At 43.7% G+C, this 24568-nt stretch overlaps 1 protein-coding gene across 4 annotated transcripts in view; it reads left to right on the top strand.

Annotated features, from left to right (window-relative positions):
- The window catches only part of LOC108235704 (low-density lipoprotein receptor-related protein 1), a 90031-nt gene that overhangs the window by 34975 nt on the left and 30488 nt on the right, over nt 1-24568 (top strand). For 2 of the 4 annotated variants that reach the window (XM_017415861.3, XM_017415860.3), the window contains exons 7-31: nt 4712-4874; nt 6627-6849; nt 8563-8752; nt 8843-8986; nt 10237-10473; nt 10661-10841; nt 11793-12015; nt 12401-12590; nt 12677-12802; nt 12967-13107; nt 13501-13626; nt 13724-13840; nt 13932-14012; nt 14209-14259; nt 14897-15064; nt 17245-17427; nt 18168-18365; nt 18480-18725; nt 19965-20162; nt 21256-21460; nt 21594-21758; nt 21854-22098; nt 22243-22374; nt 23386-23613; nt 23923-24097. In XM_017415861.3, the coding sequence (XP_017271350.1) occupies nt 4712-4874; nt 6627-6849; nt 8563-8752; nt 8843-8986; nt 10237-10473; nt 10661-10841; nt 11793-12015; nt 12401-12590; nt 12677-12802; nt 12967-13107; nt 13501-13626; nt 13724-13840; nt 13932-14012; nt 14209-14259; nt 14897-15064; nt 17245-17427; nt 18168-18365; nt 18480-18725; nt 19965-20162; nt 21256-21460; nt 21594-21758; nt 21854-22098; nt 22243-22374; nt 23386-23613; nt 23923-24097 (4336 nt within the window). The remainder of the gene's footprint in view (nt 1-4711; nt 4875-6626; nt 6850-8562; nt 8753-8842; nt 8987-10236; nt 10474-10660; nt 10842-11792; nt 12016-12400; nt 12591-12676; nt 12803-12966; nt 13108-13500; nt 13627-13723; nt 13841-13931; nt 14013-14208; nt 14260-14896; nt 15065-17244; nt 17428-18167; nt 18366-18479; nt 18726-19964; nt 20163-21255; nt 21461-21593; nt 21759-21853; nt 22099-22242; nt 22375-23385; nt 23614-23922; nt 24098-24568) is intronic. The other 2 variants (XM_017415862.3, XM_017415863.3) reach the window with 1 other exon arrangement.

Genomic DNA, 24568 nt, shown 5'->3' with positions numbered 1-24568 from the left:
AATATGTGCTGGGCTGCTTTAGGATGAAAGACGTAGGAGATCTCGTCTGAGGCTCGTCAACCTGTATAATAAAGTTACTATTTCAGGGTGAGCTTTGGGAACGGGTCCTTCCTGGACTCGGGGAGCAGCGTGACAGAAGAGGAGGAGCAGGCTTGTGCTTCCAGTCCACCAATGGCAGGGGTGAACACACAGGAAGTTCTGCACGTGTGGTTTGAGTGACTCATGACCTTAGTATGCTCCAGATGACTTGTCCAGATGTCTTGCCCCCCCCCCCTGTCCACATTCCCTCTGTTTTTCCCTCAGCGCTCCCACATTTCAGTCTATATTTGACAGTGTTTACTAGTCGCTGTTGCTAATTTAACCAGTCAGTTTAAAACACTTAAATATGCAACTCCGTGGGTTTGTTTTGTTCCTTGGACATGTCGCAGAACCCCGGCTTTTTTTTCCTCCGGTCTGTTCATAGTTTTGTAGATGTGACCAGTAAAAACGAAGTATTCACTAAAGAAACGGTGTATAAATGTGCGTATATTTAATTTGTAAAGTCGTGCCCTCTGGGTGATCAACAAAGCTCGAAAAGTACTGCATAAAAGCACTTTTTGTTCAAAATTATTTTTTATCTTTTGCCTGAATCATTCCAATATGTGAGACCCTCCTTCCCAAAAGGTCCAGCAGGGTTTGATCACAAAAAGTAAACTAAGGCAAACAATAATTCAGACCAGGACTGAAGTAACGACAACATGGAGAACAGAGAGAACTGGGACTATAAATCCACAGAGAAGGGGTGGAGCGCATGAGGAACAGGTGTGCTGATTACAAATTCAAGACGGGACTGTTTTCTTAGCAGCTACCTTGATAGCTGGCAAAGTTGCTTTAAGACAGTGGCAAAAAGTTTCAAAATGAAAGATTCTTTTAGTACTTCAGAGTCCACATAGACTCCTCTGTGCCTGCACACTTTGACTTTACCAAATAAAATCTGTTCCAAGACTAATTATATCACTGATACTGTTAAACCACACTCCGGGCTAAAATACATCATTTTTCCTGTCAGTGTAATTTCCAGTCTTCTCCACGACTTGTCTCGTAACTCTCTAAAAGGATTTTGGAACCACCCTGCGGGTCTCAGACTCCCAGGTTGGGGATTACTGCTCTGTGGGAGAGAATATTAGCCTGTGGCGTGAACACAACGAGCTGCACAACACGGGAATAATATAAGAAAAAAACAAAAACAAAACAAGAAGCATGCACCGACTTCTGAAACCTTTAGAGTTCAAAACATTTGCTTATTACTGCAATCTGTTGTTAATCAATTTATTTAACATTTAAAAAAAAATCCAAATCTTATTCATATATTCAAATACTGGTGTCATGATAAATTGAATGATCATAAATGCCTCTTAAAAGAGCAAACAGGTGCAGGTTGAGGGATTTGGTTATTTCCCCTCCCCTTGTTTGATTACCCATTGTGTCTGGAGCTTTAAAATTGCACACTGTTGAAAGATTATTCAATCAATCGATTTTCTTTTGTGCGTATTGTGTTTTAGGTTCTGACAACTCAAAGTGCTTCACAGAGGCAAAACAAGAAAGGAAATATCCACTAAAAATGGGCTATTAGACATAAGAACCATTCAAAAGCAGTCAAATAAAATTTAAAACCAGAACAAATCAATAAATCAAGTAAAAACGCGATTTAAAAAGCCAGGTTTTAAGATTAGTCTCTCGTACAGCAGAGACAGAAGCAATGAGCCAGAGCAACTGTAGGTTTATAGTTTAATCTGTCCTAATTTAACAAGAAAACATAAAGAAATGCATCCAAAAGTAAGAAAAAAAGGCCTAAAAGTTATTATTTCTACACCCACCCTTTTAGATATGGATTTTTCTCTTAAATAATGTTTTGAATCTATGCAGAGTTTTACATGTTTTTGATCCATCATTAAAAAAAAAAAGATTCACTAATAAACTCCTGTAGTTTTTGGGACACAGAGATGTTGCCTGAGAGGTGAGAGCTTCATTGCTGGCAGGCCGGAAGTTGTGCCAAAATGTCTCGACGCGACCCTAAAACTGACCCCAGAGCTGCCAGTCGTGCTGCTCAGGCCCCACACCAGCCTCAGATCTCCTTAAGAGCTCCAGTCATGTTCAGCGGCTAGTCAGTCAGCACATTTCTCAAAATCTTCTTCCCCTCCAGCCCTCCGGTCAGCTTTAAGCCTCCCTCACCTCCCTCCCTCCCTTCGCCTGCTTTTCAGCCTTTAGTCCAGTTTTCAGCGAGGGAGAGAATCCTTTCGTGTAAAACAGCTGGTTCTGCTTTTTGAAATGATGCTGGGATGGGTTTTTTTTGTTGTTGTTTTGGGTTTTTTTATAACGTCGTTTGAGACCAACAGAGCTGCAGTTAATGAATCCAGACTGTTTTCCCACCTCTGGGGACCAGACGGAGGGGCGGGCGGGATGGGGATGATGCACAGAAGAGAAGAGCGAGAAGAACGGGAGGAGTTTAGGAAAAAGTTTTCTTTTTTTTTAGGAAGATGTGAAAGGAAATAGAAAGCAGAGGGGATCTGAGAGCAAGGAATGCATTTTTTTCTCTCTCTAATATCGCACATTCACCTCCTTTTCCCCCTCCTTTTGTTTTTCCTTTGCCTAATCAGAGATTGTGTTGTCGAGCACCTGGAATCATTTAAACACAGAGATCCGTGTTAAAAGCTGAGAACACCTTTGGGACTCCGGGCTCAGATTCTTCTAAACCTCAGAAATGCTGCAGCACGTTGGCCAAGTTTCCTTGTGGAAATAAAAAAAATATTCTTTTTTTCTTCCTTCTATTCTTTGTCATTTTTTTCTCTCTCGCTGTTTTTTTTTTTCTTTCCTCTCGATCATGTTGCTTTAATTATTACCCGACGCTGAAAGGCGAAGGCGGATGATAATGCTTTGGCATGTGTTTCAGGGGTCGGTCTGTTAGCAAAATATCTCATGAACCACTGGGCGAAAACAGCTGACCTTAAAAAACACAAACATGGCTGTAACTCTGTCAGGTTTCCTGATATTGAGCTAAAACTTGATGCGGTAGGAGCTGAGAGTCGTCGCCACATGTTGCATGAGATGTTATTTTCAAGGTTTCACCAAACCGGCGACAGCTCCATTGTCCCTCAACACAAGATGATCTCAGTCTAAAACTGTGCCGTGGAAGGCGAGGCGAGGCCTTTAATCTTCTAGCTGTTTTTCTTCTTTCCCCCTGCAGTTTCACTCAGACCTAAAATACTTGAAAATATTCCATCTCCCGCCCACTTCTGCTCCGTCCGGTTCCCTCTCGGCGCAGAGGCCTCCTCTACGTTTACGCTCGGTTTCATTGGTTCCTCACCATCGCGGAGCCGTACTCGATCGGCCTCCTGCGCCGATCGAGTTTCCTTCCCGCTAAGAGAAGGCGACCCTCTCCGGCCTCCAGTAAATCAGCACGGCAACCTGTTCACCCTGGAAAACGCAACCACCGCGCCGGGGCACGGCCGGAGCGTCGGGAAAGCCAAGCATCTCCTGCTGCTCGGCGCTAACCTCGGCGGAAAGCTGAGCTCGCAGCAGCTGTGAAAATAGGAGTCTTGCGGCTCGCGAAGCCCCCCTCCCCACATTTTTCTTACACTCTCTCTCAAACTCATACTCTGTGCAGATGTAACTGTTTTTTTTTTTTTTTCATCCCCCCATGCCAAGGTTAAATGTAACACCAGCGCACGGAGAAGAAATTGTATCACTGACAAGAATGAAAGCAGAAAAGGTTCCAAGTTTCACCTAAGTCAGATTTATTCTTAAAATTTGTTTGTGGAAGGAATTTAGAGGACCTGTAGTTTTATGGGCAAACGTTAAAACATTCGCTTCATTTCCATCAGCTGCAGCGAATCATCTGTTTTCCTCAGCAGTCCGAGCGACCACCGGAGAAAGAACGATTTGCAGAAACAGAAATCCCTTTTTGCTCCTTAGATTTAGAAACTAAAACCACCAAATGGAAGAAATATCCCAGCTTCTTCTGGTTTCTGTTAGACTTTTCAAAGTAGGGAAAGAAAAAAAAAAGAAGAAATCTGGTAATGATGATGCATTAGTTAGACCAACCACTGGTTCAGGATGTACAAAGAAGCTCTAAAATATCTGCAGAAATTGGGTTTTGTTTCAGCTGTTTTGCAGTTTCCTTTCTAAGACTGCTGGCTTTAATTCTCTCGTACTTTCCGAAAGCCAGAGGAAGGAAAGAACAAACCGCAGAGATTTGTTGAAGTCACACCATTTTCTCCTCGTTGAGACCCTCCCTCCCTTAATTTCTTCGCCTTCAAGAACATCTTAATGGAGCCTTTCGCTGTTTTGCGCAGCGCTTTGTTACGTTATTACTGTTCCATAAAGTCTGAGGGTGGTGCCGAGCCGACCACCTTCACTTTCAAACACCTCTGTGGCAAAACGCAGCACGACACAAAGCCAGCTCCAAGTTGGTGTTGGTTGGAATAATAACAATAATAATAATAAAAAAAACAGGCTAATGATTCAAACACAAATATCTGAAGATCTTGTGAACATTTCCAGGAGGGAAAAGTCCTACACGGCACTACTCGTTCATCCACTTCCTGTAAGTGGGGTCTTTGACAGTATAGGGAACATCACTCCAGGTTCAGCAGCCTTCGGCAGCGATCCGCTCCAAATCCCGAAGGCATTACCTCACCCTGCATCTCCCGTGTCTTCCCGCTCTTCCTTGCAGATGTGGAGCAGATGGCCATCGACTGGCTGACGGGAAACTTCTACTTCGTGGACGACGTGGACGACCGGATCTTCGTGTGCGACAAGAACGGGCAGACGTGCGTCACCCTCCTGGACCAGGACCTGTACAACCCCAAGGGCATCGCCCTGGACCCCACCATGGGGTTAGTTTCAGCTCCTCGCCTCCTGACATGAACACACGTCAGAACCAAAAGTAACACTCTCCTACAGTTCGTATTCTGGGTTTTCACAAGCAGGGAAGCTATTCGTGCAAAATCAGTCCCTTAAAGGTGACCAGGCTTCTGCTATCTGTCATGGTTTAAAAAAAAAAAAAAAATGACAGGGAGGGCGGAGGCTAAGTGGAGTAATTGGGCACAGATGTTCGTTTTGCACTGTAATAGTCTGACAATGTAGGTTTTAAAGGGTAAAATTATGTTTTAGTTATTTATAGCCACTCTCTCCAGCAGCATTCCTGCAGGTTTGTGTATATCTGCGCAGATTTGTCAGGCAGGCTGAGTGGATGTAAGTATTTAAGAATGTGTTTGCTTGGATTTAAAGAAAAAAAAAGTGACTGCACTGACGCAGGAGTGTGTGTTTTGTGTGTGTGTGTGTCTGTGTGTGCACCCCACTTAGCTTTCCCAGCTGGTGTTTGTTCCTCCAGGATCAGGTGGATTCATTGGTGCTGCTTTTTTTATTTAATTTTTGATGTGCAGTGAAATTAAAGGGGAGGAAAATAACAAAAGCACAAACACAACTGCACTTTTTGTTTATTTGTTTATTTGTTTGTTTGTTAGTGCTGGGGAATTACTGCGAACCTGAAACCTGCAAGATCATTTCTTTGAATCTTGGTCCAGTTAGTGGTTGGTTTATTCTTGTCTAAATTAAAGGCTTTTGTGAGGTTTAGTTTTCTAAGTTGTATAACTCGTATCCAAAAAAAATCTGTCATTTGCACAAACCTTTTCAGGGACTGTCAGCATGACTTGTTTGTTGCTAAATATAAGTTGCACTTATTGTTTTGGTGGCGGTGACAGTTGAATAAGAAATGTTAGTCTTTCAAATCAGAAAAAATATAAAAGGTTCTGAAAGTTGTATTGGGAGAAAAACTTAGTTTAAACCAGCGATTGTCAACTAATGGCTCCTGGGAAATGTCTGGATCGCAAGTTCTTTTTATCCGGCCCACAAAATGCTCAGTGAACTCCATGCAGGAATCCAGGAATCAGCTGTAGCCTCGCTCAGAAAAGGTGTTGGCCAATCAGTCAGTCAGAAGGTTCGCTGCAGCACATCTAAGTGTGAAAACTGTCTAATATTTTAGTTGTGCCATATTGTGGGCGTGGCTAATTAGTCTTTAAGAATGAGAGAAGAGCTAGAAAACTCGAGATCTTGAGTCCCACATAGGACTTATTATAATTTATTTTACCAATCTTGGCTAAATTGAAACATTTATGTTTTACTTCTAAACCCAAATATTTTTAGCCCAGTATCAGTTTAGAGACACTGCAGATGTTATTTAGATGTTGTATCAACTCTGAAGTGCTCACTGTTAGTAATTTTTTTTTACGAATGATCATCATCATAATTTTAGTATTATTTGCATTTTTTTTCTATATTTACCATTACTTTTGAATCTCTAAACATAAAAGTCGCAACAAAACATTCTCAATAAGAACAAAGGCAGACTTTTTTCCCCTTTTTTTTCTTAGAAAAATAGGACTTTGGCAAATGCTTTTATGATAAATATATAATTACAAATATATATTTTTTGTTTTGAATAAACAATTAGCCTGGAACATGGCTGATCGAAGGCTGACCTCTGAACTCTGTTTAGACAAAAAAAATCTTGACATTGAGCAAATTTAGTCAATAAAATATATATAATTTGAACTCACGGTGGGGGGTTTGCTTGTTTGTCCCTTTAGGAAGGTGTTCATCACAGACTATGGTCAGATCCCTAAGGTGGAGCGCTGTGACATGGACGGGCAGAACCGAACCAAGCTCGTCGACAGCAAGATCGTGTTCCCACACGGCATCACCCTGGACCTGGTCAGCCGCCTGGTGTACTGGGCCGACGCCTACCTGGACTACATCGAGGTGGTGGACTATGAAGGCAAGAACAGGCACACCGTCATCCAAGGCCTGCTGGTGAGAGAAGCTCTGTGTGTGCGCTATCCTTCACGAGTTAAAAAGCGCCCGAGCGTCCTTTAGAGCTCCTCATACACCTATAATGCATCTAATGTTACCCCCGTGTCCTCCTATACTGCAGTCTTGGTCAGTGAGTTATGGGCCGCCAGGGAATGGTGGACATTTGCGTTTTCATTAAATGAGCTGATAAATGGTGTCCAATATGGAGGCTGTTAATGTAGCGGTGCTGGTGATGCACAGCAGCTCTTAAACCTGTTACCAAGGCTTTTAGTGTGATCTGTAGGGAAGGAACAGCTTTTTTTTTTTACTCACTGAGCCAAAGGGCACACACACACACACACACACACACCATTTTCTTGTTTTCTGTGTGTAATAGACTATCAGCACATTCTCATCCTCACATACAGATGAAAAATCAGTGTTTGAAATGTTTACCAAAGCATGTGTTTGTTAAGACCCGTTTCAACCTTAAGAAGAAAAAAATAAACTATCTCAGTCAGTCTGATGCTGATTGTTGTCCAGCTTGTATCGTATCAAAAGACAAGTCTCACATTAGCGTATGTTCAGCTCACAGTTTAAAATTTAAACTTCCAGGGTCTGACTCCAGCTGGAAGTTCTCGCACTTTTATTTTTTCCATCCTGCCTTTTTTTTATTTTAAGATACAAGTTTGTTCATTAATTCCGACTTTTCTGACCCGTATAAGTTCTTAGCAGAACCGCAGGTTCTGACCTAGCGTGTCTTCAAATTGCTCATCGGGGCGCCTCGAATACGTATAACAGACAGTTTGACCCCTGCTCTTTGTTTGTGCACGTGGTTCATTAGACAGCAGGTAACCATGACAACGGCGCTGACCTTTCATGCTCCGATATTCACCAGCACCAAGTTGTTGAAAGCAGAAACCTGCCAACAATCCAAAATAAAAATAAAAAACAGGTCACTTAGTTTTTTACCTTCGATACAAGGAACTACTTTAAAGAAAAATCAAAGGGATAGTTTGAAGTTTTACAGAAAATAATGGACCAGTTGAAGTTACGTTTTCACCCAGTGTCAAAAGGTGGAATGGAGTTCAGTTTTCAAACGACTTTTGTTCATTCATGCTTGGATTTCTTGCCGTTGAGCAGAAAGTATACATTAGTGTCTGAGAAAATCAATTATTTGTTGATCCAGACTTTTTTAAAGGATTTTTTTTTATCCACCTTGCAGGTAAAAATATATGTAAATTATATGCTTGGGTCTCGGCAAACAAATTTAATTACAGGTTCTCATGAAGTGTAGTTGATGCTTGAAGAACTCACTGGAGGAAGCTGAACCCAGAAGTGATTTAACTAAGTGATATAAAGACTTCATGTGCTGCTGAGCAGAAAATAAAAGGCATCCTGTGTTAAGGGAGGTGAAAAAGAAACCGAACAAGGTGGGAAAGTGACGCAGTGTTCTGGCAGAGAGCAGTAAATACTGCGGAGCTGATCATGAATGTAGAACAGATGAGTGACGATCAGTAACCCAACTCAGGTGTGAAGATGCAGACAGGAAGGAGAAAACACAAGCAAATAAAGTAAAATTATCTCAGTGAGACCAGGTTTTCAAAATAAAACGTCAAATAAAGAAACTAGTAATAGAGCATAATGAGTTTACAGAAACAAAGGCTGTCATTGAGCTACAGTTACAGAACTATTATGAACTTTTGATCAATTTTCTTCATCTTTCGTTTTCAGATCGAGCATCTGTACGGGCTGACTGTGTTTGAAAACTACCTGTACGCCACCAACTCGGACAACGCCAACATGCAGCCCAAGACCAGCGTGATCAGGATCAACCGCTTCAACAGCACAGACTACCAGGTCGTGACCCGAGTGGACAAAGGAGGAGCGCTGCACGTCTACCACCAGAGACGCCAGCCTCCAGGTGCAGCGAACAATCACTCGCGCTCGTCGTCTGCGGTGTAAGGTATTCCTGTTTTTTTTGGCCCTCATCGCCCCTCCTCTTGGTTTCCAGTGCGCAGCCATGCATGTGAGGAGGACCAGTTCGCCAAGCCCGGAGGCTGCTCTGACATCTGTCTTCTGGGGAACGGACACAAGACTCGGACGTGCCGCTGTCGCTCTGGATTTAGCCTGGGCAGCGACGGCAAGTCCTGCAAAAGTGAGTCGGACTTCTGTTAGTGGTTTCATGGTGGTTTCACAACGTATCGACCCATCTTCAGATTCAAATGATGTTTCAAAAAGGAGTCTTGTTGTCGTTGTAGATGGAGGAGTCTAAAGGCTGATGCTAAAGGCATAGTTTTATTTCAACATTTTAAGTGAGAATAAAAAAGGCATCTTTGTTTTTGAAACGCAACCAATGGGTTTCAGACCATTTTCTGACAGCTTTTTGTTTTCCACACGCCTGTTTATTAGTTTGCGATGAAAGTATGCTGAATTATAACTGACCAGCAGGAACTAAAAACTACAAGAAAAAAGTTTCTGCTTTGCTCCCAAAATCTTGTTTCTTGTCCATATTGTGTACATAATGATTTGTATAATCTCTTTTACAGGAAAGTGGAAAGAAAATATCATGCGTGTAAGCGCCAACTAGTGGCCTAGCATGGAAACTAGCGTGGGTTCAATGAGCACAGCAGCACCGTGTAAACTCATGACTTTTCCCAATCGACATCTGAAAATCTTTAACATCATGCTGTCGTTTGACAGTAGAAATACTGGTTTGTGACACGCCATGAGAGGAATGTTGCTGGATAAACGAAAGACCTCAAAATCGTCAGTTTAGTTGCGCAAAATACAATTTCCCTCTTTTCATGATGCAAACGCGAGCTCAGATTGATGCTTTTTGAGCAACACAGCTGGTGCCGATGAGGCGAGTAAGCGTAGGAATGACAAGAATGTTGGAACGACATCACCGCCACGTCGCCTCAGCAGATCCAGATCTGGATCAGATCTGGATCCTGGTGTTCACACATTTCAAAGCTTGAAGCCAGAGTGAGTCAGCGTTCTTGACCTGAGGCCAAGAATCGTAAAGACGCAGACCTCACTTGGGTTGTAGATTTGGGGGGGGGGCTAACTCCATAACCCCAGATCTGCACGGACTGAAAGCTTTCAGCCTGTTTCAGCTAATTTTTATCTACCATTAACAGCATTATATTGATCTGCCTACTGAGGCTGGGTAATTTAACTACCCATTATACTCCCTCTTTGTCTCAATTAAAGTCTACTTGGTTTTCCTTTAGGGATTTTGTTGAGCTTGCATTTCTTAATTTATTTAATCAATACATATTATTTGGTGGGAAGAAAATGCTCAGTAAATGAGTTAGAATCTATATGGATTCAGTGCGAAGTGAAAAACTGGTCCTGGTTAGCTTCGGTTTCGTGACGCTGCAGTTTTGTCCCGTTTTGCTGCAGAGCCCGAGCACGAGCTCTTCCTGGTCTACGGGAAAGGCCGCCCGGGCGTCATCCGGGGCATGGACATGAACGCCAAGGTGCCGGACGAGTACATGATCCCCATCGAGAATCTGATGAACCCCCGAGCGCTCGACTTTCACGCCGAGAGCGAGTTCATTTACTTCGCCGACGCCACCAGCTACATCATCGGCCGACAGAAGATTGATGGAACAGAGAGGGATACCATTCTGAAGGAAGGTAGAGTACCGACAAATCGGAGAGAGAAACTGTGATTCCAACAAACTGGATTAGAATGAAATCCGTATTTAAAATATTTTAGCTTATATTTATACAAAAAAGAATATTTTAACCTAATAACTTGGATTAACAACATAGACAGCTGTCCTCCTTTGATGTGTGTTAAAACGCTTTTCTTTCTTCTCAGGGATTCACACAGTGGAAGGTATCGCTGTGGACTGGATGGCCAACAACTTGTTCTGGACAGATGATGGGCCAAAGAAAACTATCAGCGTGGCTCGGCTGGAAAAGGCTGCACAGACCCGCAAAACCCTGATTGAAGGGAAGATGACTCATCCTCGTGCCATTGTGGTGGATCCTCTTCACGGGTAAGGGTAGACAAAGAGATGAGGTAGGCGGGATGGAGTTTGGTGATTTTATTCTGCAGAAAGAAAATCAATCCATAGCTGCAGTTATTTCATCTGGTCTTCTTTTCGATTTCAGTGAAATAGATTGTGGTGTGTATCACGCACACCAATCTGCAAAACCCTTTTTCTTTCAGTTGCATTACTTTTGCACCACGCTTTTTTTGTCGTCGTATCTCTTTATAAAGCCCCACAAAGAGCCTTTTATCATTTTTCAATCAATGTTGTCAAGCACTTACCGCTGAATGCTGCTGTTCTTTATTTTATTTATGAAAACCGATGTTGCACTTTGTTCATTCTCTGATAGATTTCCTCTAGCAGCTGATCCACATGCAGACATATCTGTTTTTAATGGTTTCATTTAGCATTTCGTCTATCTGTGCGTGGATGTGTCTTATTGATAAGACCTCCCTGGCTCTCGTTCGAGGAGCGCACGCTCGCGAACACACACACACCTACGCGCGCGCACTTTGGATCGCTAGTGACAGCATGATGTGTGTCCACACACTTCCCAGGAGAAAGGCACTCGCTTCCACTAATGCTTATAATCAATCAGGCTCAGAGAGAGAAGCAAAAACAGGGGGAGGAGGGTTTGGAGCAAAGAAAGGAGAAAGAGACCATAAAATGAAATGTTAATGGCAGCATCAGCTATATTCCCATGAGGAGGAATGTTTCTAGATCTGCGTAATTGTAAGCCGCCTGTGCTCACGGGCTTTACGCAGATCAGTGGTCTGATTGACTAGTCCTGAATTACTTTGTGACAAACAGAGGTGTGCCTGTGGCCAGACAGCTCTGATGAGTATTGGCTGCTTCAGGGCCGAGACGTAAAATGTCAAAACCTTCATTAAATCTTCAAAACGCCCAAAGGAAAAAAAAGCCCAAAGGCCCGTGACAGCTCCTTTGTTGCTTTCCCAGGTGGCTGTATTGGACAGACTGGGAGGAGGACCCTAAGGAGAGCAAGCGAGGCAAAATCGAACGGGCCTGGATGGACGGCTCCAACAGAAACGTCTTCCTGAGCAGCAAAACCGTGCTGTGGCCAAACGGGCTCAGCCTGGACATCCCACAGGGCATCCTCTACTGGGTGGATGCCTACTACGACCGCATCGAGATGGTCTACCTCAACAGCTCTGGGCGCAAGGTCAGCCCTGTCAGTCACGAGAGCATTTTTGCAGAGCTCCGAACTCGGAGAGGGTTTGATTTCTAACTTGCTGCCAAATCTAAATATTAAAAGTTAAAATGCTGTTTTAAAAGCTTACTGCTTACACACTCATTTAGTGGAACTGACTGTAGAAGTGGTGAATGCTTGCCAAAATATGGGATGGATTTGCAACAAAGTGTTTTTTAAATTTTATGTTTGTGGAGGGAAGAAAAAAAGGAGGTCATGTCTTTATTTTTTCACTGTGAATTGTTACGAGCATGTTTTGAGGTGAACCTCTTGCGGAGGGGGGGACTCCACCGTAAACAGTTTGTGTGCTCTTGTAAAAATATATTCGCTCATCTGGCTGCTTTTCTGACATCACCAGACGGTGTATGAAGGCCAGGAGCTGAACCACGCCTTCGGCCTGTGCCACTACAAGCAGTTCTTGTTCTGGAACGAGTACCGCAGTGGCAGCATTTACAAGCTGGACACCACCACCGGCACGGCCACCCTGCTGCGCAACGAGCGGCCCCCCATCTTTGAAATCCGGATGTACGACGCTCAGCAGCAGCAAGGTTCTGGGCAGGACGTTACGTGAAACACCCACCTGTAGCTCAGCAGCTGGAGTTGTTCCACCTCACACGTGTTCTTTTGTCTTCAGGCTCTAATCTGTGCCGTGTGTCCAACGGTGGCTGCAGCACTCTGTGTCTGGCCATACCAGGAGGTCGGCAGTGTGCTTGTGCCGAAGATCAGATACTAGACCCGGCTGACAACACCAGCTGCAAAGGTAAAAACATGTTAGACCTAATTCAACATATGTTTAATGACTCAAATATTTATGTATTGTTTTGCTCAAAACCCCTTGGTTTTGGTTGCAAAATTTCAAATGTGTACCTCGATATTGTTTGCATCCTTCTTGGCTTCTATAATTCCTCGCCTTCTCCTTCCCAGCCAACCCGTCTTACGTCCCGCCTCCTAAGTGCCAGCCAGGAGAGTTTGCTTGCAAGAACAGCCGCTGCATCCAGGAGCGCTGGAAGTGCGACGGAGACAACGACTGTCTGGACAACAGCGACGAGGCTCCCGAGCTGTGCTGTGAGTTACAGAGCGTGCACGGTCACCGCGTTCCGAAACCTTCTGTTGATTCCAGCTCGTGCGATGTGCAGCTACGGGAATGTGGCGGCCTGCTGATGCAGGAGGAAGCTCTGGGATCTGATCAAAGTCTTCCTCTTACCATCTTTAACTGCGCTTTTATGCAAGAAGGAATGCGGCAGTGTCTGTAAACCTGGAGTAGCTCTTGTTCTGTCTGTCTGCGGTCAAAGTGCAGACAGGTTTCTGTTCCAGACTAAACAAAATCCAGTCCAAAACAGCCCCCCGACTTTTCCTTTTTTAACCTCACAGCTCTCCGCTCCCCCCCCATCTCTATAAATGACTTCTCCTTTTCTTCCTGCTAATTTTCGCCTTTCATTTCCCCTTTCCTGTCTGCAGACCAGCACACCTGCCCCACAGACAGATTTAAATGCAAGAACAACCGCTGCATCCCTCTGCGCTGGCTGTGCGACGGGGACAACGACTGTGGCAACGACGAGGACGAGTCCAACACCACCTGCTCAGGTATGCCAACCCCCCCCCCACACACACACACACACACGTTTCTGATTTGGTGCCTTTTGTTGTGCACCCGGGTCACGGGTTTTGTTGTATATTTCAGCTCGTACCTGCCCGCCCAATCAGTTCTCGTGTGCTAGCGGGCGCTGCATCCCCATCTCCTGGACGTGTGACCTGGACGATGACTGTGGGGATCGGTCCGATGAACCTGCGTCCTGTGGTCGGTTGACTTACGCTCCCGTTATACTTGATTGTTGAGGTCATTACGACATGCGACTGCATAATCTGTAATATGTCTACTGTGTCCACAGCCTACCCCACCTGTTTCCCCCTCACACAGTTTACCTGCAACAACGGACGCTGCATCAACATTAACTGGCGCTGCGATAATGGTTAGCGTCTGCTCTTTGTGTCGTTGTTGAGCTCTTCCTGTTTTTGTCCCAGTTTACTGTGCATGTTGGACCACCAGGCTTTTATTTGTTTTTTTTTGTCATCTCGTGCATTTGTATGTCTGTGCCATTTGTTTTTTGTTGTCCTGTGTTGTGCTCCTCGCCCACTGTGCTGTCTTCCGTTGGTTCTGTCTTTCAGAAAAGGATTGTGAGGACGGCTCTGATGAGTTGAATTGTCCAAAACCGACCGGTTAGTGCATAGATCAACATGCACCACAACAGCCGTGATGCTAGCCAGAGCTTTAGGACTCACCAGAGAGAGTCAGGGCTGCTTTTCTAACCCGACTGACCTCCAGAGCTGAGGTCTTGTGGACCTCCACGGAGGTCTAAACTGCTGTCCTTTCACACAAATTTGATTATTGAAATAATCAAATTTGTGTGCATAATTACAACTTATTTTACTTAGTAAAAAGAGATTAGAATATTATCTATTACTATTCACAGATATTGCTACAAGATAAATGTTTTCTTTCCCCCCAAACAGTAAAATGAGCTGAGAGTTACATTTAGTCAGGCACCTTTTAAGTCAGTATTTGTACAGAAATGCTAAAGACGCTACGCTGCAAAGCTCAATGTATCAGTGCTGGGTACATTTCCTCATGGTGCATGTTCTGATCTATGCAGTTTCTGTCATCATTTAAACTCTCATCTTTCATATTTTATCTCATTTGTTTGCACTGTCTTGTTAAATGATGTGTTCACTGTAAAAAAAAAAAAAAAAAATTCTACATCTTTCTGCACATTTGCATAAATATTTGCTCCGTTTTCAGAAAGGTGGCGTCCTGTATTTTGAGAGTGAGTGTCGCTTCGCTGCATCTGTTTTGCAGATAACGACTGCGGGGACAACAGCGACGAAGCAGGCTGCAGCCACTCCTGCTCCAGCACTCAGTTCCAGTGCAACAGCGGCCGCTGCATCCCGGACTACTGGAGGTGCGATGGAGACAACGACTGCGGGGACTACAGCGACGAGACGCACGCAAACTGCACCAATCAGAGTCAGTGTCTTCATCTGCTTTCGCTGTCGGGGGGGGGGTCCAGACAATATGACTTTGTCTCCTGTGCTGTTTTTAATTTTTCTATATATTGGCGAAAAAAGTAAGAAGTCAAGTTATCTGGTGAAAAAACTATTAAGTCTTCGCAATTATCTTTTCAGTTCTCGGGCTTTGTAGGGAGTTACAAAGGCGGCTTTTGTTCGTGCTGCAGACCTGCACAAGAAGGAACCGTTTTCTAATTAGAACAGTTCTCCTATGAAATGTCTGTGGTATCATTTTACAGAGCATTCAACCAAGAACAGACGTGTTCTAATAATAGCTACCTTTAGCTGAAGGATCTGTCGCGATGTACAAAGATTTTCAATTACGTAGCTCTGAATTAAACCTAGAATTAAACCCAGAAGAAATGAAATGAAATTACTGCTGCTGGAGGATGTTCTTTTATTTTATTTCATGTAATTCTTTGTAAAGAAAGAAAAAAAACCCTAGATATGTTACAAAACTGTTTTCTCCTACAGCTTAACACTGTGAAGCATACAAACCATAAATAATTAGTTGTAATTTTTCAAGGATGCTAGAAAGAGCAATTACAAAATTACATAATTATATATGGTCTGAATTTCTATTTTTTTCCTGCTCATAAGCAAATAAAGAGAAGCGCTTCAAGGAGTATTTCACAAGGGAGGCTCGAAAATGTCCCGCGAAGTTTGCAGCGAATGTTGAAGTCTAAACGCCACACAGACGATAAATAACAATTAATTAAAAACTGGTCCAAATCTGCCTGTCTCAGTTTTAAAAGTGTCCTCTGGTAGATTAAATCTTCAGTGTGGGAGCAGCGAATTCAGTGAGACTGCAGTGGAAAGTTCTGCGTATTTTGTCAGAACACTAAGTCAAGTTTGAGTAACTAGTTTCCATCAGTGGCAGCTCAGTGAGACACGAGCCTAAAGACATGAACACACGAAGCTGAAATGACTCCAAACTTGGTTAGGAAAGGTGGGAAAATATGATAGTTGCTCCCAGTCGGCTGTTTCTAAAACATGAAGCATGTGTGACCAGATTACGAAGGCTTTAAAAGAAAACAAGGAAGACATCTGACCATATGGGACTTTTTTAGTTTTCAAAATCAAATGGCAGAATAAACGTCCTCCAAGAATGGTGGTTCAACATTTTTAGGTTGTAAACAGTTTACTTAACATTCCTTGATTCCCATCACGTCCCAATCAGCCCAAATAGCAAAGAGAAATTAAAGGTGCATGCCGTGCAAGAGTTGGGGTCTCTGGAGGTTAAATAGTTAATTACTAAAGTTGACCATGTTGCTCTTAATGCTTTTGTTTGACTGAAGGAAATACGGCAGAAAAAGAAGGTTTTGTAATTTGTCAAACACTCACCTTGATCACCAAACCGCCAGCGATGCGCCGTGAACTTTTCGCACATTTGGGTTTTCTATAAAAACAGCAGCCGGGGAGAGCTGAGCCTTTTGTTGGATGGAAAATGAGTCTGTTTCCCTGAAGGCAGGATGAATCATCGACATTTTAATAGTTTCTTCAGAAAACACCGTTAGGATTTTCTCGCAAAAATAATTTTTCTCTCAGCTCTGGCCTGTTCGTGAGGCATAGAGCTCATAAAGACCTTTTATTTAAAACAAAACAAAACGAAAGAACTTGAATATGAGATCTGACTTCATTGTCTGTTTCGGTGTGACAGTGTTTGTGAAACACAGCTGTGACAGATGGCTGTTATTACCACGAATGGGTGGCTGCATCTCACCACCGGGTTTTATTCATGTGTGCTTTTATTGCCAGATGTGACTCAACGCTTAAATCAGAGCAAGTGTTTACATTTTACTCAGCTTGTTTACAATCCAGTAAGGCCTTTTTGTCTCCAGTTGTGAGCGAGCCATTGGGTACAACCCTAACCCTTTTAAAAGTGTCAAGGAACAGAATAAATAACAGTTCTAAACACGTTACACTGATATATAAGCTTATAACGCCATTTATGCTTTAGTTTCTTTTGCAGTCAGACAAAATGATTCACGGTCAGCTGGTGTTGTGACTAAAACAACCACCTTCTGAATGTGGGCTCTGATCCGTTGTTCAAACTTGTTGCCGTCCAGATTTTCTTCCAAAGAGTTTATCAGTATTTGTCTTTTTTTGTATTCTGTCGCCCCTCCCTCCCTCCCGCAGCCACCCGTCCACCTGGCGGTTGTCACGCCGATGAGTTTCAGTGTCGGATGGACGGCCTCTGCATCCCCCTGCGGTGGCGCTGCGACGGCGACACGGACTGCATGGACATGAGCGACGAGAAGAACTGCGAGGGCGTCACGCACACCTGCGATCCAGCTGTCAAGTTTGGTTGCAGAGACTCCGGTGAGGAGACATGAAGGCAAACGCCACTGTACCTCTTATTTCTTTATATCCTGCTTGTAAGGAGTCAAGAGTTTCTTTTAAGCTTGATAAATAGTTAATAACAGTCTCTCTGTAAGCCTTTCCAAGGTATTCTTTGGACTTTGGCTGCTTTTACACTCATTTCTTTTGTCCAGTTCTTGTACCTTTTAGCAAATAAAACGTATCTAAACAACCCTAAGAAACAAGAAAAAAATCTACCAGACACAAGAGAGTTGCATCATCCTACTACTGTAGGACAACTGTTCAGCTAATAGCTCTTTGGGAATCACTTTGTTGGGGCTAAAATCCTATTTTATGAGTCAGATTGTGTCATAGTTGGTGTTTTTCATAGATTCAACTAAAGGAACTGGAACAAATTGTGTAATTGTGACAGACTTCTGACAACAGAGCGCCTCAAGATCCAAATTAAAATCTGTTCTTTGCTAAGTTGTTTTCTTATGTCAACACAACACTGGCTCATCTGTTTCAGGAGCCTTTTTATGCCTGATAGATTCATTCACAACAAACAAACACTCATCTGATGAAGCCTGAAAAACTTGATCAGGACCACTTTAAAAGTTTCAAAGAAAGTTTGGCTCCTCTGAAGTAAAATATGACAAAGAATAAGTGATGAATCGAGACTTGTGCACCGCTCTGACGTATAAGTAAACACATTTGCATGAAGCAGAAAGCTTCTAAGCCACCCGGCCTTCTGTCTGCAGCTCGGTGCATCAGCAAAGCCTGGGTCTGTGATGGAGACAGCGACTGCGAGGACAATTCAGATGAGGACAACTGTGACGCTCTGGTGTGCAAGCTCTCCCATCACGTGTGCGCCAGCAACTCCACCATCTGCCTGCCTGCAGAGAAACTCTGCGATGGCACCGATGACTGCCCAGATGGCTCCGACGAGAAACTCTGTGGTAAGAGACAACAGCACTCAGGCTAGGGGAGCGCGGAACAGCAAGTTACAGCTCTGCGTCCAAACCCCTGACCCCGGTGCTCTGATCTCTCTCCCCCCCCGCCCCGTTTCACAGATCTGTGCTCCATGAACAACGGCGACTGCAGCCACAACTGCACGGTGGCTCCTGGCGAGGGCGTGATCTGCTCCTGCCCGCTGGGGATGGAGCTGGGGTCGGACAACAAGACCTGTCAGATCCAGAGCTTCTGCGCCAAACATCTGAAGTGCAGTCAGCGCTGCGAGCAGGACAAGTTCAGCGTGAAATGCTCGTGCTACGAGGGCTGGGAGCTGGAGCCTGACATGGAGAGCTGCAAAAGCACGGGTACGAAGCCGAGCTAACGCCGCGATGGCGACGGTGGAGGGTTTGGGCGATGGTGGCTACTAGACTAGAGAAGTGACCTTGACAAAGCTTTCCCATGATTTCAACACAGTAGAGGAAGTAAAGGAGCAGAGGAAACTGGGGCTGGAATAGATGAACAATGCCAAAACACAATAGAAAATAAAAAAGACTAGAGTAAGTGCTTTTAATAGAAGTTTACGAAGAGTAAGAAAACATAAGAAGATTTGAGCTGTTATTTCCTGCTGTCAGTATTATTATTTTCTTAAAAGAATTTCAAACATAAAAGAATAACCACGAGAACGGCAACATTTTTTTTATTAAAGTCACAAAAAAAAAAAGCAAGCTGTGAGAAGGAGAAACCACTCAGTAAATTTTAAAACAGCTTTGAATTTTATCACCCACACAAAGACTTTTACAGTAGTTATCTCCCCGCAGCAACTAGCCGAGAAAGAAACGCAAGTTTCTGCTGCTGTTCTTCACTGCTGGAGTCTTAGAGACGAGCCAGCAGCTCCCTGTCATTCATCCTGCTGCCCGTCTGGCTGCCTGTTAGCTACAGATAACTCCTGTCTAATTTACTTGGCGTTTTCATTACACGGGATTAGAGCCACTTTCAACACGGCCCCCCCCTCCTCTTTTTTTTTTTTATGGGAGAAGTCACCCACTGCAGCGGTACTGGGCTGCCATGTTTTATATGCTGCGAGGCACAGCTGTCCTGACGGGTTTCTGCTGAATTTATTTACCCAGGAAATAGGACTTGAGATTTCAAATCAAATTATTTTTTGTTTTGTTTTTTAATAGTGTCCTGGTTGGAACCAACAGCAGCACAGATCAGTGTTAAAAGTCACATTTATATCATAATGAATGAACACAACACATGACAGGAAGTAAAAGCAATTTTAATGTGTAGATTTTGCTGTTGTTAGAGGAACCAGTGAGGAATGACTTCTGCAGCCTGCCTTGAACTCTAGTTCAACTAATTCACGAAGAGTTGTGGTGTTTCTGCCGCACATTTCAATAAGAAAAGTCAGCAGTTTGAGCTTTAGAAAGAGAATAAAGTTACAAACCTTTTGTACAGCTTTAAAATATGTAAGTCTGTAGGGAAACTGGGGTTAAGCCAGGAAAAGTTTTGTTAAAAAAAAATGAAAAAACAATTTTATGCGAGTAAGGTTGCGGTCGGTTCTCGGAAAAATAGCCGTCCTTTTCTCCTTTTATTTCCCGCAGATCCCTTCAAACCCTTCATCATTTTCTCGAATCGTCACGAGATCCGGCGCATCGATCTGAACAAGGGAGAGTTCAGCGTGTTGGTGCCGGGCCTCAGAAACACCATCGCCCTGGACTTCCACCTCAGCCAGAGTTCCCTGTACTGGACAGATGTGGTGGAAGATAAGATCTACCGAGGGAAGCTGTCTGAGAACGGAGGTGAGCATTGTTTTCTGCTGACTAGAGTGTTCTCCGTTTGGTTTATGATGCGATTGTTACAAAAATGTTAAAAACTATAAACAATTAAGCTTTAATACCACAGAAAAAACTGCAGCAGCTAAGCTTTAATGACCTACAGTGCCAGATAGAAGTAATGTAACTAATACAAACACTAAGTGCTTTGTGATGCATTCCAGTTTCAAATTATCACTTTATAGTTGGTTTTTTTTATTATTTAAAATGACTTTGAGGATGTAGACATTTATGGCTTCAGTTTAGCCTTAGTTGTAACAGAAAAGCTGACATGGCATCATAAAGGTCCTGCAGCGCTGTCGAACCGACTGCAGCAGCAACACCGACACAGCTTTGTGTACAAGTCCGTCGGTTTGTTTTGTTCCCGAGCTGCCATGTTTTTACGTCTGTGAGCTGTAAACAAGCGAGCGTGTTAACATTGTTCCAAACACAATAATGAATGACTCATCCCAAATAATTACTCATCACTCTCATTAGGGAGCCAGTTGTAAATTAAAGGGTTAGAACGAGCCTCTTTAGTCCCGACAGCACACATTTAGCTTGGTTTTGTAATTGCAGCTTCGCATCCTCCTTTTCTTTCATTGTTTTATGCGTTTTCTCCCCAACATGGCATCTGAACAGTCCATTAAATTACAATTTACGATGCAAGGATTTGATTTCAAATAGGCCCACAATTATACAATGTTATCATTTCTAAATCATAAAGCTCTGCAGCAAGTCAGTGCTTCGGGCTACAGTGCAATCTGAAAAGACATCATCAGCAAATCCCAGCCTGCACAGCCTTTAACCATGCAAATTTAAACAGAGAGCAAATTCAACAAGAGACTTCGGCACCCCTGATAACTTTGTTTTCTTAAATAGTGTAATATAGTTAGATTAAATCCAATTTTAAACACTTTTGTTTAAAGATTTTACCAGTTCTTCTCTCTTATCCACCGTGTTGATGAATAAATGGACTGTGCTGCAGATGAGGAGCCTTATTAAGGTCAGGTGGGAGAGTTTCATAAGCAAAAAAATGTTTGAACAGTTCTGTCTTTTTTTCTTTCTCCTACATCTGTAGCTTTAACCAGTTTTGATGTAGTCATCCAGTATGGGCTGGCGACACCCGAGGGCCTGGCAGTGGACTGGATAGCAGGAAATATTTACTGGGTGGAAAGCAACCTGGATCAGATCGAGGTGGCCAAGTTGGACGGCACCATGAGAACCACGCTGCTGGCGGGCGACGTGGAGCACCCCCGAGCTATCGCTCTGGACCCCCGAGATGGGTAACGGCTGCACCGCGTACTCTGTCTCCTTCAAACACACGAACAACGAGCTGACGTTCGAAACCTATCGTGCTACGGTAATTGTGGGAAAACATTCTTAATCCGGTGTGCTTCTTGTGCCTTGACCCTACAGGATCCTCTTCTGGACAGACTGGGATGCCAGTTTGCCGAGGATTGAAGCTGCGTCCATGAGCGGTGAAGGCAGAAAGACCATTCATAAGGAAACCGGCAACGGAGGCTGGCCAAACGGACTCACTGTGGATTATCTGGAGCGGCGCATCCTCTGGATTGATGCCAGGTCCAAAAAATGGGAGAGAGGGGAAAAAAAATCACCTTCTTATTGTCTTTTAGAGTTTTATAAAGAAAGTTAACTGAAACCTGTGCATCCCACAGATCTGATGCGATTTATTCAGCCAAGTATGATGGTTCTGGACTGATTGAGGTCCTGAGGGGCCACGAGTACCTCTCTCATCCGTTTGCCGTCACCATGTATGGCGGAGAGGTTTACTGGACGGACTGGAGGACCAACACGCTGGCTAAAGCAAACAAGTGGACCGGAAGCAACGTCACTGTGGTGCAGAGGACCAACACACAACCTTTTGACCTGCAGGTCTACCACCCATCCAGACAGCCACAGGGTAGGAATTCACACACACACACACACACACACACACTCCCCATCTGTCAGGGAATGAAACAGATTCAACCTGCATGCAGCGGTTTCATGATATGTTTACAGTATGTACATATAAGTTCTTTCTTCCTTGTTTGCTTCTCCTCAGCTCCTAACCCGTGTGCAGCTAAAGATGGCAAAGAGCCCTGCTCTCACCTCTGCCTCATCAACTACAACCAGACGTTCTCCTGTGCTTGTCCTCACCTCATGAAGTTGGGCCCTGACAAACGGACATGTTTCGGTGGGTCTGAGCTCATGTCCATGCGTTTACAGAGAAAACACACTTTCAGTTTCAGTTTGAGTTCAGACACTTTTCTCTGTTATTGTCTGGGCAAAACTGTCGATTAGCACAATGTAATCCCTGTTCTTGCAGAGTTGTATCATTATATTTTTGGTGTGTGTGTGTGTGTCACACCAACTTTTTCTTTCCTACTATAAAACAATAGTTCAGATCTTTGAATTAGAGTTCTGTGAAAAGGTTATGAGCAATTAATATCTCACCTGTCGCAGGTAGCTCTTTGAACACCCCTCATTTGGAGAAATATATCTTCTCAGATTAGCTGTTAGCTTGCTAATCTTTCTCTCCAAACTGAGGTTAATTGAAAACCTATCTCCAACAGGTAAGATATTAACCATGCGTAACGGTTCTACAAAATTCTAATTTAAAGGATCTGAAGCATTTCTTTAAGGGTTTTTTTGTGACTCTGTTCAGCATATGGAAAAGTCTTCCCATACAAAGCAAGAGGGCCTATTTATTCTCCATGTTAGTTTAATATTCTGTGGAGCAGTCTCTATTATCTTTGGGGATAATGAAACGGAGGCCCCGTGGTCATTAATACCAATAAAGACCCCCCACCCCCGCCACACCGTTAGCCTGACCGTATCATTAGTCTCCCATCTCCATTTCTCTTTCCATGACTTCCTGTCTGTCATTTTAGCTGCTCGCAGTTAAACAGTCATTGACTGTGGCGACCATGGCGCTTGTTTTGTATCTTCACTGATTAAATCACTCTCACCGTCATGTCTGAGCTATCGAGTCACTCAGCCACATGAAATAAGTCGAGTCAAAGATGCAATTAGATTTACTGCTTATTCAAGTGGCAACAATATCCCAGTCATTTATCTCTGTTCCACCAATCAGTCCACAAGTTATTGATTTCTCATGGATTGTGCTTTTCTTCCTTTATTTACCTCTCGATTGTTGCCTCTACCTTCTGATGGACTCGGGCCAACATCTCCTCTCCCCCTGCAGAGTCCCGACAGTTTCTGCTGTACGCTCGGCAGATAGAGATCCGAGGAGTGGACATCGACAACCCGTATTACAACTACATCATCTCCTTCACCGTGCCGGACATCGACAACGTGACCGTGGTGGACTACGACGCCCTCGAGCACCGCATCTACTGGTCAGACGTGCGCACTCAGACCATTAAGAGAGCTTTCATCAACGGTACTGGAGTCGAGACGGTGGTCTCTGCTGGTAAGGAGGCAGAGGAATACAGCACAGATGAAGGTTTTAAAGGATTTCTGTTTTTTAAAAAAAGGTTTGGATGGTTTCAAAAGTAGGTTTGAAATTTATTCGAAGGAATAATTAAAAACATATATAAATCTGTCATCTGTTTGTAGGCTAAAAACTTAGAAACCATATGAACCAAAAAGAAAAGGATCATACGGCAGAATTATTTCTCTGTAATGTCTGATTCCAGGAGTCCTGTTGGGGTTTTGACTGTAAAATCAAAGGACTGATCAGTGACTGCTTTTATTTTATTTATTTATTTATTTTTTTCAGATCTACCCAACACACACGGCCTGGCAGTGGACTGGGTGTCCAGGAACCTGTTCTGGACCAGCTATGATGCCAATAAAAAGCAGATTAATGTTGCCAGACTGGATGGCTCCTTCAAAAACGCGGTCATCCAGGGCCTGGACAAACCACACTGTCTGGTGCTGCATCCAATACTGGGGTCAGTCCTCCGCTCGCAGATATGAAGATAAATACACACGCCGTAAAGATGCCACGTGTCGGGAGGCTGGATACCCTTTTGGAAATTGCTCTCAGACACTCTGCCGACTTAAACACACACACACACACGCAGACAGGCAGGCAGAATTAAACACACGCACAGTCTGGTTTTCAGTTTTCCCCGTGCTTTAATCTGCTGGTATTTGTGAGACGGCAGATGGGCGAAACTTTGGGTGTTTTCTCACTCAGGTAGTGGGTTAAATTTTTCTCCTCTTCTGTCATGGTTCTCCTCAGTTACAGTTTTTTGTTGTTGTTGTTTTGAAAGCTTCTGGATTTAAACACACCACAGCCGGCGTCTTTGTTTTCCTTTCTGTATCTTTGTCTGCTTTCTTCTCTGTCTTTATCTTACATCCTGTCCCCCCTCCCTTTCTCTCTCTGTTAACATCAGTCTCCCCCCCCCCCCCCCCCCCCC

The sequence above is a fragment of the Kryptolebias marmoratus genome, linkage group LG4 (assembly GCF_001649575.2).
Source record: "Kryptolebias marmoratus isolate JLee-2015 linkage group LG4, ASM164957v2, whole genome shotgun sequence".
Taxonomy (NCBI): domain Eukaryota; kingdom Metazoa; phylum Chordata; class Actinopteri; order Cyprinodontiformes; family Rivulidae; genus Kryptolebias; species Kryptolebias marmoratus.
The sequence above is the reverse complement of the archived record's forward strand: the minus strand, read 5'-3'. Positions and strand labels throughout refer to the sequence as shown.